At 38.7% G+C, this 19,784-nt stretch overlaps 1 protein-coding gene and 1 pseudogene across 1 annotated transcript; both read right to left on the bottom strand.

Annotated features, from left to right (window-relative positions):
* Window positions 1-19,784, bottom strand: part of LOC101997147 — a 124,886-nt pseudogene that overhangs the window by 63,773 nt on the left and 41,329 nt on the right.
* Window positions 8,007-13,233, bottom strand: LOC101998019 (zinc finger protein 431-like). Its single transcript, XM_026778228.1, has 3 exons — window positions 13,224-13,233; window positions 8,263-8,382; window positions 8,007-8,071 (listed from the first exon to the last, which is right to left on the bottom strand). Exons 1-3 carry the CDS (start codon window positions 13,231-13,233, stop codon window positions 8,007-8,009), a joined length of 195 nt encoding a protein of 64 aa, XP_026634029.1.

The raw sequence follows: 19,784 nt of genomic DNA, 5'->3' as shown, positions 1-19,784 counted from the left end.
CTCATGTCTCTCTGAGGCGTCTGCCCCCTCGAGGAGAGCTGTCGAGTCTCTGACCTCACTTCCTCTTCCGCCCAGCATTCTGCTCCTCCCACTTACGTTCTAACCTATCAGGTCAAGCAGCTTCTTTATTAAATCAACCAATGACCTTCCTCCATCACCCAATGGAATATCAAATATAAGACAGGTATTCCTTATAATCCTCAAAAATAAGGAATTGTGGAGCGTGTCCATGGCTCCTTGAAAGCACTTGAAAAAATAAAAGCAGGAGAATTATATCCTCAAATGCCACATAATGGCTTGAATCATGCACTTTTTACACTAAACTTCTTGAATATGGACGTCCATGAGCAGTCTGCTGTAGACAGATTTTGGCATGATGGCACAAAGGCAACCATTGCTAAAGAAAGGTGGAGAAACTCTTGCACTGGATTATGAAAGGGACCAATCCCTGTGTTAATATAGGGTTGAGGGTATGTCTGTGTTTTTTTCACAGGATAAGGTTCAAGCAAGATTGCTTCCAGAACATTTAGTTCGATGCCTCCAGCACAGGAGTACCAGCCTGATGATATCACAGCTTCTGATGACTCCATAAGAGAAGCAGAAAGAGATTCCTGAACCCATAGTCATGGGTCATGATTTCCTCATACCACCATGCTGCAGGTCAAGGAAACGGATACCTGAACCAGTGTTCCTGACTCACAACACCATGCTGCAGTCTGACAAGGGAAAGAAGATCATGGTGATGACTGGTGGTTCCTAGATTTTTGATAAAATCGCTGCACAAACTTCCAGAAGTAATGAGTCCTGTTTACTTTGGAACCAGACCAGAAACACAGAGTGAACACTTGACTATTTTTACTTCTGGATGATGAACTCAGATTGCCAATGAGGTATTAAGTCTGTGGTTGAAATGTTGAAAGAACCTGAGAACTGAGACCGCAATTTTCCCCTGAGGGGATAAAGACATATTACAAGTAGTGACGAGAGCCCCTCATCAGCTATGAGGAGAGTAGCCTAAGGGTTCTGCTGCTGCTCAGATACTGTGACAAATGCTTAAAAGAGGAATTGTATTTGGACCCTCACCTATTGTAAAAATATTCTCTTGTCTTTTGGATTTAAGAGAATCATGATTTGACAAATTGTATTATGGTATTGTCCTGTTTAATTGTGTTATGGCATTGACCTGTTGATGTTTTAGTTCATTATAAGATGTTAATGACTAAATTGTTATAACTTATCTAAGAAAAGTTTGAAATTTCCAATGAATTGTTGAATTTGACATGTTTGATAAGACAAATTTAGATTTTGATACAACTGAATACTAACAAGACACACTATAGACCAATTCAAAGTGGGCATTCCCAACCCTGGAGATCCTCCACTCCTTTAATTAGGAGATTTATGAACATAAAAGTAGGCATATCACAAAGTATCATCTGCTGATGAGCTCTCTTGAAAGGAACTTGGCTCAGAGACACAGAGCCCGGTGCTTTATCTCTTAACCCTGTGATTACAAAGGTCAGCAGTCACTGATGGGTTCAATCCTTTTTCCACCCAAGTGCCAAACACAAGGACTTGCATAGTTGGAATATATGTTCTGAAGATGGGTAAGTCTGGGAAATGGAAAAGTGTTCACACGAGGCAGATGCAAACATCTGTACTGTTGCAGAAGTATAGGCTTTATTAAAGTTAATAAGAAGGGAGTGTTAAGGAAAAATAAGAAGAAAAGGACAGATCCACTGGCACAAGAAATCCAATTAGGTCAAATCAAACCAGATCAAAATGCCATCGTTTTATTAAGTACGACATTCTCAGGTGACTGAATGCATGGCTGGGATACAGAAAAGCAGGGAGCCAATGTCGACCTGAAAACCACATGTTTCTCCTTTAGGTGGTAACTTAAATACCCTGTGGGAGTGGTCATGACCCTCCCAGGGAGGGGTCAGGACATGGCATGCTGGGATTTGGAGTCCAGAGCAATGCAACTCCCAGGCCAGGTGGCTGGGATAAATGCCAGGGGCTGGAGGCTATCTGTGCTCCCAACTTAATAGGGAGGAACTGTGGAGGCCAAAAATTGTGAGCCTATTTCCAAGTTGACAGAAGTTCAGCGAGTTAGATCTTACCTCTAGTTCCTTCAAAGTTATTATGTTTCTGCCTCAAACAATGGTCCCACCTAGATTTAGATCAGAGAGTTCTGCTCTCTCAAGGTTATTGTCAACAGGTGTAACTAATAGCCAGAACATATACTTCAGGAATAGAGAAGTAGATATGTTTTCTACCTCAAACAAAAGTCTATGTATCTCAATAAAGAAAGTAACTAGTACATAAAAGAAATTGTTAGAGGAATCTAAATATAGAATTGTCCTTAGTAAAAAAGATCTTAAATCTTTGAAATTAATAATAACTTGATGGTACCAGAATTAAGAAACCAGAAATGTCTGACAAGTTATGAAGGACTAGATAATTTATTTAAGGTACATAGAGTGAGACTTAGAGACCATATATTGTATTCTCTCTCTCTCTCTCTCTCTCTCTCTCTCTCTCTCTCTCTCTCTCTCTCTCATTCCAATGCTGCACACCTTGAGGTTGGCCTTCCCATTCCTGTTCCACAAGTTTCCCCTTGCAATACAGAATAATATTAGCAACTTTTGAATCTAGCTTGGGATCATTTGACTCTGTGTTTTCCCCTGTTTACACACTCAGTTACATCTGGTGCCCCATCATAGGTTGAGGGGACTGATCAACTCTATTTTGAGGACCCCTGAGGCACTCCCGTTTTGCAAGCCACATAGTGCATTGGGTACTGACTCTCCCCGCCCATGTCATCAGCTGGTAGCTCATGTTTCACAACCACTGATGGGCTCTGTGTGCCCTGGGAATGCAGTGTGGCTCTCCACTTCCCACTGCCTCTCCAGCCAGTGATCCCCAGAGAGCACACAGTCCGTGATTCACACTGACAGAAGGCTTTGTGTTTTTTCTTTATCCTGGTCACCAAATCTCTGAATTGCCTTGATCACTGTAAAAGCTACACTTTAATTTGTTAAATAAATCATATTTTCCAGTATCTAATGCATGAAAAGCAATTTGGGATTTTCTGCTGCTTGCATCTCTCAGTCACGTGCCTGCAATGGCGACACCTGCTTGCTGGTATTGGTTATTGCACATGCTCCAATTGACTATAACTGGGTAAACTAGAAAAATGGGTCAATAATGTAACAATCCAGAAATTCAGTAAGTTTTTACTTATGCTATGGATAGTATTCAGCAATGCTTATGTGATTTTTCCTTCTACACCCCTTCATCTGATTATAGGTATTAACTTTGCTTTCAATTATCTCATTAAAAATGGTTTGGTAATAGAGCAAAAAATAAGGCATTTTAGAAATGATACAGTCTTTACAGACTAATAATGAACAGCAAAAAGGGAAAATCAGCACTTTGGAGAAGAATATGACCAATTTGATGGGCAAAATTCAGTCAGTGATGGAAGGTGCTGAGACATTGCTTGAGAGAATTCATGTTGTTGAATTTAATAATTAGAATCTGTTGAACAGTTAAAATAGGATGGCAGATAGGGTGTCTCTAAAGAAAGGTCATATGCAGCCATCAAAGTTATGTCCAAGGATGAGATGTTATCTTTACTGGAATAATTATTTATGTTGGAATTCTCAGTGATCCATTAAAATAGAACACTGAACAGGAGATCCAGACTTTACAAAAGGAAGTGGTTAAAAGATTTGAAAAAACTGAAGAATTTACTGAAACTGATGATCGGGGACAGAAGGTACAAAGACAGGATTTAGCCTCATCAGTACATGTCAGACTCTGGGATGACTTTTCCAGAGTTATAACCGCCTATACAGTGATCTCAGAAAGACCATCTGGCAACAAGTACCCTAAAGTAGTCAAAGAATAAACACGAGAATCTATATATATATGAGTGATCTAAAAGACACTGCACAAGCAATACTGGCTTATGGAATGCATTCACCTTTTGTAAGGAAAATTGTAAAAACATGGGCTTAAGGCAATAACGTCACCCCACACAGGTGGCTTCAGTTAATCTCAGAGATCCTAGAAGATGGACCTCAGATGCTTCTGAAGTGTTAATAGAGAGAAGAGATTAAAATTTTACAACAGAGAAAAGCAAAAGGATTTTTTCCAAGATCAAATTCTTGGTGAGAGACATTATTTGAATCTCAGGACCAGGCTCTCTATAACAAATACACCTAGTCCCAGTGTAGCACAGCAGCTTTAAATACTTGGGACACAATTCGGGAACTAGAAAAGAGAATTGAATTATTTATTAGGGTTAAACACTGCTAGAACTCTTTAGTTATTGTTTATAAAGATTAACTAAGGAGTACAGACCCAGAAGCTACATGTGTACTTATTAAATCTTTGGCTTTTGAAAATACCAATTTAGATCTGGGTGGTGGTGGAGCACGCCTTAAATCTCATCACTTGGAAGGCAGAGGCAGGCAGATCTCTGAGAGTTTGAGGCCAGCCTGGTCTAAAAAGTACTAGTTCCAGGATAGGCTCCAAAGCTACAGAGAAACCCTGTCTTGAAAAAAAATAAGAAACAAGCAAATGCCAACTTAAAATGTAAAAGGATCCTTGGGCCTTTAAAAGTCAGATTAACACCAATAGATAAATGGATCTTGCAAACAGTGAATGTTGAGACATATGAATATACTACTGAAACTTGGGTAGGAGAAGCAATTTCCAATGGTATAAGGAGACACCAAAATATCATTTTTTTAAAAAAAAATTGTGGTAGAATGAGATATCTGAAACAGGATTGGAGACAAGGAATTCCTAGAAAAAAAGGTCACCTTTAGGAAATAGGTGATTGAGCTCTGGGTGATTTCCATGGGACACAGAAGAACTTGGACTTTCCCTTCTTGTGGCATGAGTTTCCCCTTATAATATGTAAAAATATAATTGTTTATCTGTAAGCTAGCCTGGTTATTTCCCGAATCAAGCTAACTTCTCCAGATGAGTGTATTTATATAAATGAAGAAAGGTGAGAAATCAAAAAGGGTTATTATCACTAAATGCACAGGACTTCTGTCCATATAATTTGCATGTGCAGAAAAAAAATAGAGACTTCATAATGCTTGAATAGATTTGACACTTGTAGACGTGTTTTCTTCCCAGTCTTATTTAAGCAAATGTGTGTTGCCTGAAGATATTTCCAAAATATTTATAGTTACATTCCCTTCAGTATGAATCTTCTCAGGTCGTCAGAGTACTGTGATTTGCAAAGGCCTTAATAGACTCCTTATCTACTAAAAGTTTACTCTCATATAAGGACTACCAAGAAGAGGAAAACTTTACCACACGGATTGAACCTAAAGTGTTTGACAAGCTGGACTGTGGTGTCACACCCCTTTAATCCAGCACTTGTGAGACAGAGACTGACAAATCTCTGTGAGTTAAAGGCCAGCCTTGTCTATGAGTAAGTTCCAGAACAGACTCCAATGCTACAGAGAAACCCTGTTGTAATATGAACGGCGGGCTGCATCCCGCCACCTGGCTAGCTTTACCCGAAATAATTACATGGAAACTGTATTCTTTTAAACACTGCCTGGCCCATTAGTTCCAGCCTCTTACTGGCTAGCTCTTACATATTGATTTTAACCCATTTCTAATGATCTGTGCAGCCCACGAGGTGGCTTACCAGGGAAGATCTTAACCTGCATCTGTCTGGAGTGGGAGAATCATGGTGGCTGCCTGACTCAGCTTCTTTCTCCCAGCATTCTGTTCTGTTTACTCCACCCACCTAAGGGTTGGCCTATCAAAAGGGCCTAGCCAGTTTCTTTATTAATTAACCAATGGAAGCAATAGATTAGATACAAGACCCACCTCCACCAAAACCCTACCCCGATAAACCAAAAAAAGAAAAAAAAAGAGTTTCTTTGCAGTATGATTTTTTCTCAAGATTTTAAAGCCTGATGACACATACAAAGGCTCTACCACATTGGCTAAAATTGTCGGGTTTCTATTCAGCATGTGTTCTTGGATGGATGTGTACACTTCTACAACATGCAAAGGCTTTACTACATTGATTACATTCATATGGCTTCTCTCCAGTATGTGTTCTTTTGTGAAATTTGAGAGTATTGGTATATGAAAAGGCTTTACCACATTGATTACATTCATAGGGTTTCTCTCCAGTATGTGTTCTTTGATGTACTTGGAGATTATAGTGACATGCAAAGGCTTTACCACATTGATTACATTCATAGGGTTTCTCTCCAGTATGTGTTCTTTTGTGTCTTTGGAGTTTAGAGCACTCTGAAAAAAGCTTTATTACATTGCTTACATTCAAAGGGCTTCTCTCCAGTATGTGTTCTTTTATGTATTTGGAGACTACTGTTCTGTGAAAAAGCTTTACCACATTGATTACACTGATAAGGTTTCTCTCCAGTATGTATCCCCTGATGTATTCGAACTTTACTGTTCTGTGAAAAGGCTTTACCACATTGATTACATGTGTAGGGTTTCTCTCCAGTATGTGTTCTTTTATGTACTTGGAGATTATATTGACGTAGAAATACTTTACCACATTCATTACATTCGTAGTGTTTCTCTTTAGTATGTGTTCTTTCATGTATTTGAAGTTTAGAGCATTTTGAAAAAGCTTTATCACATTGATTACATTCATCAGTTTTCTCTCCAGAATGTTGTCTTCCGTGAACTTGAAGAGTTCTGACATATGAAAAGTCTTTACTGCATTGATTACTTTCATAGAGAGTCTCTTCAGCATGTGTACTTTGAAGTAATTGGAGAGAACTGGTACCTGCAACAGCTTCATCATATTGAACACCATCATATGGCTTCTCCACAGAATGAAATTTTTCAAGCCTTTGAAGGTGACTGTAACATGCAAAGGCTTTATCACACTGAGTATATTCAGAGGGCTTTTGTCCATTATGGTTTCTCTCATCCCTGCAAAGATAATTGGCACATGTAAAAGTTTTACCATGTTTATTACATTGATGAATCTTAATATCTGTATGAATTAATTTTATGATTTTGTTTAATTGTAAAGAGGAATCAGATTTTAAGTTTTACATTCATGGTGCTTTCTTTCAATATGGGATGTTTTGTGTCTTTGAAGAACCTTTGATAGTATGGGTCTATTTTTAAATGACCCACATTTATAGCATCGTTTTATATAAATTTTTTTACATATTTGAAAGGAACTAGACTAACTTAGTTTTAAATAACCTTACATTTGGAATCTTATGTTTTCCTGTAGTTCAATACCTACCACAAGAAAGTGTACTAGAACAAACAAAAGTAAGGACACAGTCCAACACTCATAGGGCTTATCTTCAGTGTGAATTTGCTGATGTCTTCCCAAAATTTTTGAAAACCAATTAAATATAATCTTATAGCACATTTAACAAATCTACCCAGTGTTGAAATACTAAATATCTTTCCTATCTTCTCATTATTCTGAAAGATATACAGTCCCTCTTTCAATTTTGAGAAGCTCACTTGTGACCTATAACATTCTTATTAAAGGAAGAAGAATTGTCCATTGAATTCACACAGTTTGACTTTTTGTAATTGGCAGACATGTGGTGTAGGAATTAATGTTTCTCCACAAGAGCCTTTCTGACTCTCATGACCCAACTCTTTCAACAAGTTTGGCAAAGTCACAAGTACATGAGTAACATGCGCTTTACTACAGAGTATTTTTGGGACGTTTTAAACATATACTTATGTGTCTATGTGTGTTATCTGAGTGGTATGAAACTAAATGGATTAGCAGCTCTACAGTATAATTCTCATGGTAGTATCAGTTAGACATTGTTTCCTTCTCTTCTGTTTAGAGGAATGCACACACCATTGAGGCATATGATTTTATGAGAAATTAATAATCAGCCATATACTTTATGGTGTGCTTATTTATACTATTTTTTTTCTTTAAATCTTCCGGGACAAATTAAAATTTCTTCAGAGACAAATATACACCAAGATGCAAATAAAAGTTACCTTCCATGTTTTCTAGCACTTTGACAATACTCTTCAAAATTATGGTCTTCCCAACTGTAGCCTAAAATATAGGAACAGAAAGTAGACAATATATTAAAGGATATTGTACAAAATTGAATACCTTAAGTGAACTATGCCTTAGTTATTTGGCTCATTCTTATTCTTTCTCAAACACAAGTATACAAAAGTATCAATAAATAATACACAGTTGTCTCCTTATTTTAAAATGTGAAGGAAATTTCACAATCTTACCAAGAGCAGTGAGGTTCCTGTATGTCTCCAGCATCACATCTACGTACAGACTCTTTTGGGAAGGATTCAGCAAAATCCATTCATCCTCAGTAAAGTCAATGTGAACATCCTCATAGGTCACTGAATTCTAGAACAATCCAATCAACAATAAAACAAAGTGTAATCCTAACATTGGATACTTCTTTTATAATGATATATTTGTATATTGCTGCTGCTTCCCACACTTCTTCCATGCCATTGCATTACAATATAAACAAAAATTACTGTAGAAGGAAACTGAAGAAGAGGCTCATATGTGCCATTTGTTGGCCCTTTAAATAAGATACAGCCTTGAGAAAGAAATGACAATAAACAGACATACAGAGACAGACAAGCAAGCAGATCAACACTACTGAGAAAACATTACAGAAAGAATAAGAACAATGATTATCTAGAAAAAGGATGGCAAAAATGGGTACATTCACTTGTGACTTTAATCCCAGTGATCAATGTAAAAGCAGATGAAATAAATTGAGTTGGATATCGGTCAAAGCCTATGCAATGACTTTCAGGCCAGCCAGAGTTACAAATCAATAAAACCCAGTATCTATCCATAATCATTTAAATAAAAAACGTAAAAGGAAATCAGAGGTTTTAAATGAAGTTCTTACACAAACTTTTGTATTTGCTTTAGTTCTACATTCATCTTCCAGAACTTGCAGTGGCCCAGTTTAAACTGTTTCATAATAAGATCTTAAAAGGGAGTGCACGTTTAACACTTACAAATGGACCAAAGAAAACTCCAGCCCTGCAAATGATCATAAACAACATAGAGTAAGGGAGATGGGTCAGCAATTAAGCGGTCTTGCTGTCTTGCAGATAAGTGGGTACAATTTCCAGTACTAAACGGGACTTGTAATTATCCATTACTTCAACTTCATAGGTTCTGATGCCTCTTGTGACAACCATGAGGAACAGGCACGCCTGTGGTACATACCCTTGTATACAGATACAACCTGATATTCATTGAAAGCATTCAAAACAAAACAAAAAACAATAGAGGCAGGTAGAAAGTCACACCCCTGTAGTGCAAGGATTCAGATGGCAGAGGTATTGATGTCATGGATATTACTCTCCTGGGAAAGGAAATGATACCCTCCACCAAACTTCAAATTTCAAGAAGTTCAGCATCGGAACTTATTCTTGAAATGTACAAACACCTATTTTCCAGGCTCATCAGACAGTAAAAGAATACAGAAAAATAAAAAGCATGTTGCTCCACCATTAATCCCTCTGTGCAGTAGCCAGGAACATTTTTTTTTTTTTTTTTGGTTTTTCGAGACAGGGTTTCTCTGTGATTTTGGAGCCTGTCCTGGAAATAGCTCTTGTAGACCAGGCTAGTCTCGAACTCACAGAGATCCGCCTTCCTCTGCCTCCCGAGTGCTGGGATTAAAGGCGTGCACCACCACCGCCCGGGGAAGCCAGGAACATTTGTATTTCTGAGTTGAGAACAGCATAGTCTAAGGAGCTACACTGAAGACCAAGAGCTACACAGAAAAACATTGTCTTTCAAAATCAAAAGTAAGCCGGGCGGTGGTGGCGCACGCCTTTAATCCCAGCACTCGGGAGGCAGAGGCAGGCGGATCTCTGTGAGTTTGAGACCAGCCTGGTCTACAGAGCTAGTTCCAGGACAGGCTCCAAAGCCACAGAGAAACCCTGTCTCAAAAACCCAAAAAATAAACAAAAAAAAAAAAAAAAAATTAAAAGTAAAAACAAAAAAGTAAAATAGAAATCAGGATAGCAAAAGGCTTAAGAGTGAAAAGAAATTGCTTCAACTGCATGTTTTGTCATTGAGTGATACCATCTACAATGGTGGTGAAGTCATAACATCAGGACACACATAACCAGAAATGGGTTCAGGCTATGAACATGTAAATACAATCCCCCACATAAGAATTTCATCCAAAAGATTTCTCCTACTCAATGTTCTACAAATACAACAAGAAGAGCACCCCGGAGAGACAAGTGTTCAACATCTTCTTCTAATCTGGGACCTTTTCCTTCCATAAACTACATTCTGACCCTGATCCATAAATATTCATAGTCATCCCATGATTAAAACGTATTTAGTCTAACTTCAATGACTGTCATAGGCTGGAACAGTTCCTGAAGTGTTTCAATGTGAAGTTTCTTATAACAATCATGATATTGACTTGACTTGGCCATAACCCAGCCCAATAAAGCCACACCTAATAGAGCCACTCACTCCCTAGGAGATTATTGGGTCTCACTACATTCAAACTACCAGAGTGGTTTAACTGAGTCTAAAGATAGATTCACAATTATCTGAGGTACTGCCATATTGGTTACCATAGTCGCTATACAGGTCTACATTCTCAGCAACAATGGGGGAGTGTTTCTTTTTGTCCATATCTTTGCCAGTATGATATGTCAATTGTGTTATTGATCCTAGCAAATCAACGTTCTACTAATTCAACATCCTTGCCAGCATGAGTTTTCTATTATGTTATTGAACCTAGCTATTCTGACAGGTATAAGGTGAATTCTAAAAGCTCTTTTGATGTACATTTGGTTGATGGCTAAGTATATTGAACATTTAGTTAAGTGTTTCTAACACAATTTAGAATCATCTATTTAGAACTCCTTGTTTAAATCTGTACCACATTTTCATTCAATTAATTTATTTCTAGATGTGTTGCTTGAGGTCTTTTGCTTCTGAACAAGTAAATCTAAACTACATAGACAAACATGATGTGTACTCACTGTAAGTGGATATTTGCTGTTGAATAAAGACTAATTACTGTACAATCCACAAACCCAGATAGGGTAAGAGACAAAGATGGCTGTGCTGTAGCTGGGGGTGCATGGATCCCAAAGATTCTATTAAATAGACTAGATTTTGTGGGAGTACACAGAGCAAGAACAGGAAGGATCATAAGAGTAAATGGAGGTATGTAGGGGAAAACACAGCAAGAAATTAATAGAATAAGAAAGCTTTCAATGGTTGATGGTCAAACAGTGCAGTAACAACTTTCTGCAACCTTTGAGGGTCATTATAGTGAGGACTCCCTATAACTCAGAAATATGGAGCCTGTACTGGCCATCCTCTGTAATCACATATGGTTCTCAGTAGTGGGACTATAAAACCAAGCCATCCACATAATATTTGACACACACTTGTGGTGTATGGAAGATAGATCAGGAAAATGGTGGCTCAAGATTTGTGTAGTGGCTAACCAACGACTGGCCCGAATTGAGGCCCAACATGGCTAGGAAGAGCGCCTAGATGGGCAGGATCCAGAAGTTAAATGGCTCAAAGAACTAGTGTAGAAACAAATACAAGTAACAATAAAGAAAAAAGTCAATGTAATGACACCTAATTCCATGGCCAATAGCTCTCCAGGTTTCCAATCCTATTCAGCTTTGTCGAGAAAACCACACTTTTTCTTTGGCGGGTTCCACTGCACATTAGTAGCTTTCCTTGGCAGGTAACCTATGACCCTGGGATCTCTAACATCTTGGATAATTAAAGAATTCCAACTTTCCAATATTAAGGCCCACTCAAGATCTTCAGGACCCTTCCATAGGCTTTGGGTCAATACACTGACTCTGCCCTCTGCAGTACACACACCTGGTCTTCTAGACTCTGGCTGGCTCAATTCCACTGCTACTGCTGTTTTGGTGGTCATCTCACAGTGCTGGCCTCTCCAGACACTGGGGTCTTCTGTTGTAAATGGGTTTCACCTTCACCAGTGTTTCTCATAGAATCTCCTCAGGGTGCTGCACCTCTTGGCCTGACCCTTCCAGTCCTGGGCAATCAACTGCCAATGACACTGCACCTTCAGTGATGTCCTTTCCTGACCTCTCACAGTGCCAAGTCTTACATCCATCAATACCTTCAAAATATTACCACCCGATGAAACACATTAGAAACTCCACCTACCTGTTGAGGTACAACTGTGGCTACCTCTGGAAGACAGTTGCTCTGTGCTCTTAGAAAACACTTCCCAGACATTTTCACATCAGTGATGCCGGTCTTGTAATCATCACTAAATTTTTAGCTCTAGCTGTCCAGCATTAAGTATCCAGCAGAACCATATTTTGCTTAAATACTTCTGATAACTTGCTCATCACAGCTGATTCTTCAGCCCCAGCTAACAAGAAACAGAGAATACAATGCCTTTCTTTTATCCTTAACTTTAAAGCCAGAACCATGTGGCCCCAGCTGTCAGGTTCTGCTGCTTACTGGGATTGGAACATGGCACCTTGTTTAATTCTATCTTTACCAGCTTTCTGCTTTTGGCTGTATAAGCTTGGCTGTCCTGAAACTTGATGTGTAAACTAAGCTGTCCTTGAACTGACAGAGGTGTGCAGGCCTCTGTGTTCAGAGTACTAGGATGAAAGCCAATGTGCCACCACCCCGTCAGGCCACGAATCCCTTTTATTAAGTATCTTCAGGAGAGTTATCACTAACATCCACTTGGCAAAGTCTATCTTATGCTGCATTGAGGACTCTTCTTCCCAGGGAATTAATCAAAATCTCCTTACTTTAGCCTCAGGCAGATTTTTTGAACCAAGGCACTTCCTTCACCAAAATATGACAAGAATCATTTGTAAGAAACAGTAAAATTCTTCTCTGAAACCTCTTGAGCTGGCTCCTGATATTTCATTTTGTTATCAAGGTCACTCTCTCCCATGCTCCTCCTAGTATGACCCTGTATGCAGTGCCAAATGCATTCTTTCCTTTTTGTAAGCCAAAGAATCAAAGACCTTATGATTCGAAACGAAAGCATGGTTAGGACTAGCACAGCAATACTCTAGTCCTTGGGACCAACTTCTGTTTTAGTTTTTTTGTTTTTTTTTTTTTTTTTTTTTTTGATTTTCGAGACAGGGTTTCTCTGTAGCTTTTTAGTTCCTGTCCTGGAACTAGCTCTTCTAGAACAGGCTGGCGTCGAACTCACCGATATCCATCTGCCTCTGCCTCCCGAGTGCTGGGATTAAAGGTGTGCGCCACCATTGCCCGGCTCCAGAGAAACTCTTATAACAAAAGTATTTAATTGAGGAGGCTAACATATAATTTCAGAGGTTGAGTTAATTATCATCATGGCTTGAAGCCTGTAAGCTGGCAGCCAGATGTGATACTGGAACTGAGAGTCCTTTGTCCTTGACTAAGAGGAAACAGGACATAGTTGACACACTGGGAAGTATCCTGAGACTAAGAGACCTCAAAAACCCACAGTAACATACTTCCTCTAACAAGACCATGCCAACTCCAGAACAGCCACACCTCCCGCTACTTCCACTCCATAAGAGATTATGGTGCCAAATATATCCAAATTACCACAGTGGTATATCTGAGTCTTGAGGAAGATAGATTCCCAATTATCTGAGGAACTGCCATATTGATTTCCATACTGGCTATACAGGTTTACAATCTCAGCAACAATGGGAGAGTGTTCCTTTTTGTCTGTATTTTTGCCAGTATGATATGTCACTTGTGTTATTGATCCTAGCCAATCTGACAGGTATAAGATTAATTAAAGTACTTTTGATTTATATTTCCTTGATAGCTAAGGTTGTTGAACATTTATTTATCTGTTTTTCAGGCAGTTTTAAATTCATCTATTTAGAATTCTTTATTTTCGTCTGTACCATATTTTTATTTGATTATTTGATTTTAACATCTAGTTTCCTCAGTTTTTTTTTTTTATTCTGAGCGAGTAAAACCAGAACCACATTGACAAACATAATATTTACTCATATATATGTGGATATTAGCAGTTGAGTAAAAATCTCAGTACAATCCATAGACTCAGAAAGGGTAAATTTCAAGAATGGCTGTAGCAGGGGATGCATGGAGCCCACGTGAAAGAAGAAAATAGACTAGATTTTATGAATGAACAGAAAATAGCAAGAGTAACAATCATGGGGTAATGGAGGGATGGAGGGAGAATATATAGGGAGAGATGACTAGAATAGGAAAAATTTTAAAGTTGATGTGGAAACCTAATATAGTAGAAACTTTTTGCTAGCTAAGAGGACAACCCTAGTGAGGACTCCCAGTAACTAAGAATATGGAGCCTGAACCTGTCATCTTCTCCAATGACATATACCTCCCTGTGGTGGGAATAGAAAAGAAAGGCAGCCACAAAATAGCCACAGTGTGTTGTCCCGAAGATATACCAGGAAATTTTTGGCTTAAACTGGTGTAGTGGCAAACCAATGACGGGACTAACTTGAGGCCTAAGTGAAAAGAGGCAACCCATGACCAACCCTGCCTGGATGGCAAGGAATAAGAAGTTCAATGGTTCAGAATTTAGAGTAGAACAAATTACAAGTAACAAAAGAGAAAATAATAATCAATATAATGATTCCTACCTCTACTCTAATAAAATCATAGATTGTTTCCTAGCCTGTCAACAGATGGCCTTCCTCTGAAAATTGATTGTGGCAGATGCAAAGAACTTTACTAAACACTAGCTAAAGCATGTGGAAGCAAGCAGAAATTTGGGTGAGGGTTTTTTAGAAGCCAGATGTGTCAAGGACATGGAAAAGTCCACAATTTACAGAATCAACTAGGCAGGGATCATAAGGGCCTAGAGAGCCTGAGAGAGCAATTATGGAGCATGCAGTGTCTGAGTTCTATCCTCTCATAGAGGTTGCTTTACTTGGTGTTTTTCTGGAACTGCTAACTGTAAGAGTGTTTCTGACTCTTTTGCTTGCTCTTGGGACTATTTTCCTTCTACTGGGTTGTGTAATCATGCATGGACATGAAGGTTTGTGTCTAGTCTTATTGTATCTAATCATGATGTTTCTTGACATTTCTAAGAGTCTGCTCTTTCTGAAGGGAATCGGAGGAACAGTAGATCTGGGTCAGTGGAAATGTTGGGCACTAGGGAGTTTAGACAGGGTTGAGGCTGTAGTCAGATTGTACTGTAAGAGAGAAGAATAAAGAGAATAAACCAAAAGAAATAAAAGTGCTTTGAATCTAACTTCATGATCTTCACAATCTTTAAGAGCCAAAATGTTCTTCAAATATCCAAAGTCTCTTCTGATACTCTAGATAAAATATTGTCTTGTGACATCTTTTAAAATCAATAAACAAAGTAAACTTTTCAGACATAAAATGACACTGGATATATTCCATTTAGAAAGAGAGGAATATGTCTGTCTGTGTTCCAGTCCTGAATTCAGGCAGAAATCCCATATTCACATACAGACCACATCAGGCAAAGAACAGGTAGGCCACCAGTTCATAAAACTTCTTCATTCCTTTTGTTTCCACAGTCACAATCCACAAACAACTCTCCAGCCATCACCCCTGAGACATATCCCCAGCCCCCAAGAGCAGGCCAGACCAGCAAGAAGAACAGGTAGTTGAACTCAGCCAAAACTCCTGATAAAGCAGAGTCCACATCAATCATTTGAAATCCAGGCAGCCTGTCAACCCATGGATCTCCTCCACTCTTTGAATACCTCCCCCAAACATTATTGCCATCCTAACTGCCTTTTTGTCACTGTGTCCTAGACCCCAAAAGAGGTGGAGATGTTCTCTTTGAACAAGACACACCAGCTGTGAGAAGTCGATGCAGGCCTCTTGTGCACTGACATGTCCACTCCCAATTTCCCAATTCCTCGCAAGATGAAATCTTACCCTTAAAGCACCTTGCGAGGCTTTTTCTCTAGAGCAAGGGATTTTTTTAATGGTGACAATCTACTTGAAAGTTTCTGCCACCTAGTAGTACCCAGAGGTTTTTTAATTACCAAAAAGACTTTTTCATTTCTTTCTGTCCCACTTGTTTAATTTTCTATTGTAAACCCAAATCAGTCATCTATAAAAACTACCCAACTGAATCAATACTTTTAAGAAATCACCCTCTGCTTTTTAATTTCAGCTTACTCAATTTTCACGTAATGGAGAAAGTAAGAATTGTTTGGAACAAAAATATAATCCAATGACCTCTAGATTAATTTTTCATGCAATCTATTTCCGACTGAACTCCTATGAAGTCCACCTTCACTGTCTGCATTCCTCTCAACACTCCCTTCTTTTCAGTCCCCTAAGAATGACTGGTGAAGCTCTGTGTATTTGTTTCTAGGGATGTGCCATCTCAATCTTAGTATTCTCATCAATCCTTCAAAAGTCATCAATTTCAAGTTCTTTGCAATAACAGCATCACTCTGTTGTACTACATTTTCTTGTAACTTCCTTGTTATTTGCTCTGACTTAATTCTAATCAAAAGCATCTCCATGTTTACTTAACTGATATTGCAAGATCACAAAGCCATCATCATGGAATCTTAGGATAGAAATTCAAGATAGCAACTGAAGTAAAAAAAATAAATAATGGGGAAAGATTTATTAGCTTTTTCTCTCAGTTTTTCACTATCTCAAGTTCAGCTAGCCCTCTTGTCCAGTCAAGCTTTACTTGCTTTTAAGTATTGCCAGAATCAAGGGAAGAGTCTTCCTACATCAATCAACACAATTTCTCACAGACATAGTAACTAGTGATTCAGAGTGGGCATGTCCTCAAGTGATGTTTCCTCAGAAGACTCTAGGCTACATCATGTTTGGAGGTGAATCTAATTCAAAGAGACCATAAGATATGAAAAAGTTATTAAAATCAAAACCAGTGCATTCACCATATCAACCACTTAAGGAGAAGGAAAACATTATAGAGATAGCAACAATTAGAAAACACAGATCTCCATAGAAATATAGCAAGCCTCTAAATTCAAGAAAAAAAAAAACCTAAAACTGTCTGGCCACAGACAGCACCCAAACAAACAAAACCTCAAGGAAGTCAGAATAATATACTAAATTTTCTGAATACAAAAATTGGTTTATGCTGGAGGGGATGTGGAGTATGGAGAACACTCCTCAACTGCCTGTGGGTTTGCAAACTTGTACAACAATGTTGGAAATCAGTAATTCAGTTTGTCAGAAAATTGTGAATCATCTTACCTCAAGAACCAGCAATACCACACTTTGTCATGTACCAAAGGATGTCAATCATACCACAAGGGCATTTGCTCAACTACGTCCATACCAGCATTATTTGTAATAGCCAGAACCTGGAAACATAGATGCCCCTCAACCAAAGAATGGATAAAGAAAATGTGGTACATTTATACAATGGAGTACTTCTGAGTGGTAAAAAAAAAAAAATGACTTCTTGCAATGGAAATGGATGGAACTAGAAAATGCCATCCTGTTTGCGGTAACCCAGACTCAAAATCAAGAAAACAGTATTACTCACTCCAAAGTAGATACTACTTATAAAGCAAAGGATAACAAGTCTATAGTCCACAACCACAGAGAAGCTAGGTAACAAGGAGAACATAACAGAAACATATATGGATTCACCTGGACAGGGGAAATAGACAAGATCTCCTGAGTAAATAGGGACAACAGTCCTGTTAGGCAAAATCATTACAGTTTACAGAGATCTTGTATTTTGGTTGAAGTAGTAAAACTACAGCAATTGGACTTCATGATAAAGTCAGTACTTTATCCAGATATTTTCATTGCTTTTTTCTGTGGACCCCCAAAAATGGCTAGTCATGCCATTTATCAATCATCTAAAACTGATTATAAAACTCTGTAGTACTAATTTTATTGGAAGCCTTGAGTACCAGCCCAAGTACCCCATCAGGTTTCAGAACTGGATATCTATGGTAAGCAAGGATCTCAGGGTAAAACATTTAACTCAAGTATATTACCTCGGCACCTTCTTTATTTTTCATGCCAGAGGAAAAATGAAGGGAAGAAGGCATGGAGAAGAAGAAGAATGAGGAGAAGAAAGGAGAATAAGGAAAAGTAGTAGAAGTGAAGAAGAAGAGTAAGAGCAAGGGCAAATCTCCATGAGAATTCTAGTTTTTACAGACATGGTTGGAAAAATCTATAGGCAAGGACAATAATATGCATTCAAAATCACAGAAAGTGACAGGTAGAACCTGACAAAGCAGTACTCCAGAACAGGTAACTTGACCTACGAAAGAGCCAGCATTCAAAGGGAAGATTATGACATGCCAAGCCCGTAGATAAAATTATTGAACATCCCTGAATCCTTGATTCACCCATGGTTCTCATCTAATCTCTGCTGTGCTGCACAACTCTGGGAACACCCAGATTTGTCTGTTAGCAAAGGTGGGCTGCCTTCCTTCTCAGTGCCTGTCTTCTAGAAAAATTTCTATGTGGTCTGTCAGCAGGTAACTTTGTGGGATTGGCTCTATGTAAAATTGAGTGCTAGAAGAAAAAGTGAAGCCATTGCTCCAAGGCCTCATTGTGTGGGGAAGTGGAGAAACGTCAGTCCACTGATCAAGCAGAGGTTGCTCTGATGTGGTATTCTGAGAATGTGGCCCATTTCAAAGGGAAGAATCTTGGCTTAACAAGGTTTTTACAGATATGAAGGTGACTTTCCAAAATACAAGTGTTCCCACGGCTCTGCAAACTAGGTTGTTCCATGTGGATGAGCACATATACACTTCCCGTGGATCTGCCTATTGGTCTGCGCATTGACTGTATACTCTTGTGGACTCCAATAAATTTTAACAGCTGCGAAAGCAGTAAGTCTCTCATGATACTTCCTTCCGTCCCCTTTCTGCACTCTGCCTTCAACAGCTACAGAGTAGGTAAATGGACTCAATTCTTTCACATATCTCTCTTCAATTATGAGTCTCTGGAAAAAGTCAGATGGATTAGAGGACGCTCATTAACTGGTCTATTTTTCCTTCACAATGTCCAGTCAAAGCCTAGCCTGGAAAAAATTGCAAGAGTGTTTTCCCAGCACTGGGTAACAGAGGCAGAATTATCTGTGCTCAAAGCAATTCTCAGGTACGCAATGTGGGGGCAAGCCTGAGCTAGAAAACACACTGATATAAAGAGAAATAAAAAAATCAATAACACTCAGGATAAACAGGAATATAATGTTTAAAAAAAGTGAGGAAGAGAATACAATAGTCATTAGAACAGTAATGCATTTAAAGAAATGAAATTTGAAAGAGAATACAAATAATGGGCTTTTTTAAAAAATTTATTTATTTATTGAGGATTTCTGCCTCCTCCCCGCCACCGCCTCCCATTTCCCTCCCCCTTTCCCTCCCCCTCCCCCGATTAAGTCCTCAGCAATACCACTCTTGGGAATATACCCAAGAGAGGCCCTATCATACAACAAAAGTATATGCTCAAATAATGGGCTTTTTAAAAAGATGAAAATAATGTATTTTAAAATCAGTAAGATAGGAGCTGTGGAGATGGCTCAGCAGGTAAGAACACTGACTGTTCTTCCAGAGGACCCAGCTTCACTTTCCAGCACCCACATGGCAGCTCACAACTGACTGTAACTCCTGTTCCAGGGGATCTGACAACTTCACACCAAATGCTCATAAAGTTAAATAAATCATAATAAATCATTTTTAAAAAATCAGTAAGATATGTGCTTCCCTGCTCCCCTATCCTACCTTCCTGTATCCCAATCATCCCGTTGCCCCAAGTTCTCCCCATCCAACCCTTCTCACTT

This window comes from Microtus ochrogaster, unplaced genomic scaffold, assembly GCF_000317375.1.
Source record: "Microtus ochrogaster isolate Prairie Vole_2 unplaced genomic scaffold, MicOch1.0 UNK114, whole genome shotgun sequence".
Taxonomy (NCBI): Eukaryota; Metazoa; Chordata; class Mammalia; order Rodentia; family Cricetidae; genus Microtus; species Microtus ochrogaster.
Note: the sequence above shows the minus strand (reverse complement) of the source record. Positions and strands in the feature narration are given on the sequence as shown.

Bases quoted from the DNA above. Each gene is read 5' to 3' on its own strand.
- LOC101998019 (XM_026778228.1), bottom strand. The intron at 8,072-8,262 runs GTAAGATTGTGA...CCTATATTTTAG, and splicing joins CAGGAACCTCACTGCTCTTG to GCTACAGTTGGGAAGACCAT.